The sequence below is a fragment of the Melospiza melodia genome, chromosome 24 (assembly GCF_035770615.1).
Source record: "Melospiza melodia melodia isolate bMelMel2 chromosome 24, bMelMel2.pri, whole genome shotgun sequence".
In the NCBI taxonomy this organism is placed as follows: domain Eukaryota; kingdom Metazoa; phylum Chordata; class Aves; order Passeriformes; family Passerellidae; genus Melospiza; species Melospiza melodia.
The window spans coordinates 10,616,773-10,623,093 of record NC_086217.1 but is presented as its reverse complement, the minus strand read 5'-3'; the positions used below and the strand labels follow the sequence as shown (position 1 = coordinate 10,623,093).

The 6,321-nt window shown below is 46.6% G+C and overlaps 1 protein-coding gene across 3 annotated transcripts in view; it reads left to right on the top strand.

Annotated features, from left to right (window-relative positions):
* The first annotated feature begins 979 nt into the window (after positions 1-979).
* The window catches only part of LOC134428729 (ATP-binding cassette sub-family A member 9-like), a 31,715-nt gene continuing 26,373 nt past the window's right edge, over positions 980-6,321 (top strand). Inside the window, exons 1-3 of one of the 3 annotated variants that reach the window (XM_063175637.1) lie at positions 980-1,259; positions 4,244-4,356; positions 5,848-6,058. In XM_063175637.1, coding sequence (XP_063031707.1) covers positions 1,241-1,259; positions 4,244-4,356; positions 5,848-6,058 — 343 coding nt within the window. In that variant the 5' untranslated portion in view covers positions 980-1,240. Of the gene's footprint in view, positions 1,260-3,543; positions 3,636-4,243; positions 4,357-5,847; positions 6,059-6,321 lie in introns of those variants that run through there. The other 2 variants (XM_063175635.1, XM_063175636.1) reach the window with 2 other exon arrangements.

Below are 6,321 nucleotides of genomic sequence, written 5' to 3'. Positions count from 1 at the left end.
CCTCGCCTCCCTGCTCTGAATGCAGACCCACTGCGAGGATGGTTTGTTTTTAAACTCCCAACACGCTCCATCCTGCTTCCAGCTGTGCGGCAGCTGCTGGAAAAGCAATTAAAAGGAGTGGAAATTGGGGAAAAAACGCTCAAAACAACGGAGAAAGGAGAAAGAAGAACTAAAAACCCCGTTGGTGCTGGGGAGCAGAGGAAGGAGCATTTGCTGAGCCAGGCTCTGGGCACGATTGGGGACAAGGCAGCAGAGTTTGTTCTCTGGAGAAGCTGGGCTGGAGACCCCCTGAGTCCCCTTCTCAGAAATCCTCTGGAGCATCTGCTTGGGGGACTTAACTGATCAGAAAAAATATCAGCAGATATTAAAATATAATTTTATTTTTTGAATTTAAATATATTTTTATTTTTAGTGTTATCTATTATTATTAATTTTATAACTTTTCCTATATAAATCATATAAATTTTATATATAAATTATATAAATTTATATATTTTGGCCATGTATTTTATGTATAAATTACATACATTTTGCCACCTATCTCAGGAGTGAAGGTTCACCCCATCCCGGGCCACCCCAGCTCTGCTGGGAACATCTGCAAGGGTTGAGTGCAACCCTCCAAAGCGGGCTGTAAATACGCCCAGGCTCGGGGCCAGCTGGTTGTAGGTGCTGTTCCAAGGCTGGGTCATCCCTGCAGAAGTTTTTGGGAGAGTTTGGATCATCCCTGCAGCAGATTTGGGAGGGTTTGGATCATCCCTGCAGCAGTTTTGGGAGGGTTTTGATCATCCCTGCAGCAGATTTTGGAGAGTTTGGATCATCCCTGCAGCAGTTTTGGGAGAGTTTGGATCATCCCTGCAGCAGTTTTGGGAGGGTTTTGATCATCCCTGCAGAAGTTTTGGGAGAGTTTGGATCATCCCTGCAGAAGTTTTTGGGAGAGTTTGGATCATCCCTGCAGAAGTTTTGGGAGAGTTTGGATCATCCCTGCAGAAGTTTTGGGAGGGTTTGGATCATCCCTGCAGAAGTTTTGGGAGGGTTTGGATCATCCCTGCAGCAGTTTTGGGAGGGTTTGGATCATCCCTGCAGCAGTTTTGGGAGGGTTTGGATCATCCCTGCAGAAGTTTTTGGGAGGGTTTGCCCGGGTGACGTCAGCCTGGAGAGGGGCAAGGCCACCGGGCTGAGCCTCCCTGGGGCTGAAAAGGGACCAGAGCAGCCCCAGCACCCCAGAGCTGCAGGAGACCCCATGGAAAACACACCAGCAGGTAAGCAGCCACAGATCTCTGCTTTTATCAAGGGGAAAATTAATTTAGAAGTAGGGATGGGATAAATTCTCCATGCAGGGTTTGCGTTTTCGTGAGGGGATGATGAGTTTTTCCTAACTGGTGCTTTATGATGCTTCCTTCCAGCTCTGTTTTCTGGTGGACTACAAGTTCACAACAAAATATTTTACAGGAAAGGGAGCAAAAATATTCAGCTTTTCTAGGGGTGTGTGGGTTTTGGTTCTCCCTGTGGCTGCAGGTTGAGCACTGGGTGATGATCCCTCCCTTTGCTCTCCTCCTCTTGCCCTGCTGCCACTAAAGGCATCTAAAAATACAAAACCCCAAAATTTCACTTCTCTGTATGAGCTGAAGTGTTGATCTTTGACTAAGGGCAGGCTTAGAGTTGTTATTTTCAAGTTGAGAGCAGGAAAAAAACAACCTGTTCCAGTCTGAGTTGGAGCCAGTGCAAATCTGTCTCAGATTTATCAGATGCAAACACAAAAAGCTGCCAGAACTGGCAAAGAGGAGGGGATGGGAAGAGCTCTGCACTCTCCACGTGCAGGGATTCATCCTTGGCTCTGGGAAAGCCACTGGATCCTCTGGGAGGTGTGAGATGCACCGTGGATTTCTCCCTTTGAACTCACAATTGACAGGTTGCTGCCTGAAAAGCAGCTTGATTTTAGGAGCTAAAAATCATAAAATCCAGCAATGCTTTGGGTTGGAAGGGACCTTTAAAAGTCTCCCAGTCCAATGAGCGGGACATCTTCAAACAGACCTCAAAAAGTTAAATTTATAGAGGAAAGCAGTGTGAAGAGGTGCCAAAGAGGAATTCCCTGGGATAGTAAATAAAGGGATTATATGGGATGTGCCTTCCTGGGACAGCTTCTGGTAGAGCAGAGCTGCATGCAGGATCCAGGAAAAGTTATTGCAACACCTTGGCAGGGATTTCCTGGAGAGCAGGAAGTTTGGATGCACTTAATGAGCCCCTGGAGACATCCAGCCTTACAAGTGATGCTCTTAACGGGATTAAAGTTTCCCAAACATCACTGCCTCCAGTTTCTGATGTGTTTATTTTGCCTTCTGCATCTGAGGCCACACAGAGGATTCTCTCTTGGCTGTATTTTTTACCTTTTTGATAATTATTTAATAAATTAATTAGATACCTAATTTAAAGTTAATGACAGCTAATATTTATTAGTTTTCTAACTGGAAATTAAATTCCACAGCCTTTGTAGGCAGCATCACTTTTTTGAATTCCTGGCTTCATATTTGGCTCCCAGTGGTATTTGCTCCTTGCTCCACGGGCAAAAAGTAAATTAAAACTGGTAGAAATTTGGTTAAAATTGTCTAAAACGTTTTAGATTTGCTCCATCATTTTAAAATGGTTTGCTGTGACTGCAGAGATTCCGTGCATCCTTTAAAGGCCATCATGTTTTCCTTGTTATCCAAACACCACCACACTTTGTTTACTACCCAAACATCCTGGGCTGCTTTCAGCTCATGACTGAAATCAAGACTTAAGCAAAAAAAAAAAAAAAAGAAAGAAAAAAGTGACACTTCCTAGAAATCTCTTCCTATTTACCTTTAACTTTTAGTGCAGGCAGTAGGGTGGAATGGAGGGAGGAAGTTTGGGAAGGGAAAGAGAGATAAGATAGGAAAGCCCTGTGATAACCGGGATCTTGGATCCCTTGCCCCTGTAGTACACAAATATTTAATTGTTCCAAAAAACAAGCAGTGAAAGAAACAGAGCAGTGGAACCATTTATTAACTCCAGCTGCCCAATCCATGAAATCAGGAATGCTGTCCAAGGGGAATGGAGACTCTGCCTTTGAGGTTGCTTTGATTTTGTGTTTTTATGATTTTGGGTTTCAGCCATTTGAAAGGATTAAACCACAAAAACATGTTGGGAGGTTCCCTGCCCTGCTCCCCTGGGAAGGGGGTGAAACCCATCACTCTGAACTTGCTCCTGTTCTTGCTGCTTTGCCACAGGATTAAATCTGGAGCTGAAATAAATATCCCAAAGAAATACTCCCTGCTCAGCATTCAGGAGGATATCGAGCACATGGGTGTTCTAATCCTGCCCTGCTCTAACTGCATTAAAGTTCCTTAATATCTGGGTGAAAACAGAGCAAACTGGTCTCTTAGCAGCCTGGTGAAGGCAGGCAGTGGCAGCCTCAGTTTTGCGTTATTTTTAGCCTCTGTCCAGTGTTTGTAACGTGATTCTGGGTCTGGTTCAGAACCCAGGGCACGTGAGCAGTGCTCTGCCAGCAAACCACATCTTTGAGGCCAGACACAAATTCACTTCCTGCAGTGAAACGTGGAAAGTGAGCGGTTGTCTGTTCCACAAAGCCTCTTTGGGATGAGGAAGGATGAATCTGGGTGAGGAAGGATGCATTTGGGTGAGGAAGGATGAATTTCGGAGGAGGAAGGATGAATTTTGGGTGAGGAAGGATGAATTTCGGAGGAGGAAGGATGAATTTTGGGTGAGGAAGGATGAGTATGAATGAGAAAGGATGAATTTGGGTGAGGAAGGATGAGTCTGGATGAGGAAGGATGAATTTCGGATGAGGAAAGATGAACCTGGATGAGGAAGGATGAATCTGGGTGAGGAAGGATGAATTTGAGTGAGGAAGGGTGAATTTGGATGAGAAAGGATGAACCTGGATGAGGAAGGATGAGTTTGGATGAGAAAGCACAAATTTGGGTGAAGAAGGATGAACCTGGGTGAGGAAGGATGAACCTGGATGAGGAAGGAGAATTTGGGGGAGGAAGGATGAACCTGTGCATGTGGAAGAGGCAGCTCAGAGTCCAGCCCAGCTCTCTGTTCCCTTGCATGATCTTGGCCTATTTCCTTTCAATTTTAGTTATCCAAAGTTAAGGAGACAACTTTTCCGCCCTTGGCATGTTGTTTGCTTCCTCTGAAGTGCTATTTAATTCCCAGTGTCCTGTTTTGCTCTAAATTGCATCATTTTCTTTCCCCATCTTAGCTGGAAAAATGCAGGGGGCATCCAAGAAAGCCTCACAAATATTGCAGCAAACCTGCGCTCTCCTGTGGAAAAATATCCTTCTGGTGTGGAGGATGAAGACAAAAAGTTTCCAGGCAAGTGTCAGCTCCTCCAAAGGGACATCAGGATTTCTAGTACCAAGTATTTTCACGTTGCATTGTTTGTGTGTGAGGGGATGTGAGAAGGCTCAGCTGCGGTTCCCTGGGAAATGTCAGCAGTTCCTTCTTCCTGTGACACTGCAGCTCTGCCTCGTGACAGAGCTGGCTGCTGCCTCTTGCTTGTTGATCCTGCCCTGAGCACAGGAACACAATGTCCAATTCATGGCCCCAGTGTCAAATTATCCACAGGCCTCGCTGGCTCTGGGACTAACACAGCGTGTTTTCCATCTGAGGCCTTGCTGGGATGCAAGCCCACCACACCTGTAGAACAGCTCTCCCTCCTGCACAGGCAAAGGCTGAGCTGGGCTGGGCAGGGGGGTCAGAGCCGGGTTAGAAGGGTCCTGCAGGAGCCTCCCCAGTGCCTCAGAGTGGTTGCCTAAAACAGAGGCAAGATTGAGGGAATAAAAGTGGGCATTTATTGCAGGCCTTCAGTAAATACGCCTTGTGCCTCTGAGGGGTACACCCAAGATGGACAATGTCACAAGTTTTTCAGAAAATTATAAATTTGGTCCATTTACGTATCAGGGGTTAATCCTCCAATTACAGCTTCAGATACTCCAAATTTCCAACCCCCAGTTCACTGTTATTTATATCTCCCCAGGGCTGGGGCAGTGAGGTGTCCTTAATTCCCAGGCCTGGAGAGGAACTTTTTTGTGTGGATAAAATGGTAGAACAGCAGCTGTGGAGTTTTAGAGTGATACCCTAAAGGAGTGGATCTGCAAAACAGAAAAGCTAAATCCTAAGGCACCAGCACTTCCCTGGGCTCCCCTCACCTTTTCCCTTCCCTTCCCTTCCCTTCCCTTCCCTTCCCTTCCCTTCCCTTCCCTTCCCTTCCCTTCCCTTCCCTTCCCTTCCCTTCCCTTCCCTTCCCTTCCCTTCCCTTCCCTTCCCTTCCCTTCCCTTCCCTTCCCTTCCCTTCCCTCTCCTTCCTTCTGTCAGGAAGATCCATCCACAAACACCAGAGGTTTCTGTCCGAAAGGAGACAGAGGAGTCCTAGAACTTTATTCCAATGAAGGCAGAGGCCATGGGACAACCCCTGGGGTCTCTCCAACTTTTGGAGGATGCAGCCTCCTTTTTATCCCAATTTCCCAGCCACATTTCCCCTCTCTCTTTTGGCTGAGGTACTTGAGAGGTACAGACTTCTCAAAACCCCTGGTACCAAAGATTCCCTTCTAATGTACAACCCTCCCTTTTAATTTCTAATTCTTACGGAATTTAGGCGTTTTTCCTCCCCGTTGTTTCTTTCATCTTTCAATACCCAATTCCATTTATCAGCGAGCCTGAAGTTTATTTGTAAAATCAAATATCTTTTCCCACTCATCAATCAGTGGAGCCCTTCCCGTTGTTTGTTTATCTCCCAGTGCTGGTTTTACCCACAGCTGGTTTGTAACGACAACTCCGCCATTGCTCTCACTTCCTCCCCCGCAGGAGTGGGTGGCCTCGTTGCTTTTCCTGTACATCCTGAGGGACTCTGCAGAGCTCATCATGTACTACCCCACCCAGGAGTTCCCCTACAGGGTGCTGGGGCGCCTGGACGAGCCGGCCTTCAACGCCTCGGGGGTCACCCTCATGTTCACCCCTGCCACCAACAGCACCCGCGGCATCATGGCCAAAGTGGCCTCCAGCTCAGCACTGAGGGGTAAAAACGTTTTAATCCACGTCCCTGCAGGGGCTCAAGGGACCTGACCCACCCTCGTGGCAGGGAGGGACAAGAGCATTTGTCCCATGTAGATTTTTGAGGGGAAAAAGTGATGGTGATGCCCATTTCCATTGTTGTTTGAATATTCAGATGACAGCTGTGTGACAACAGTGCTCACAGGGGTCTGAGGAAGAGGGGAGAGACGAGGATCTGACTCCATGTTTCAGGAGGCTAATTTATTATTTTATTATATATATTATATT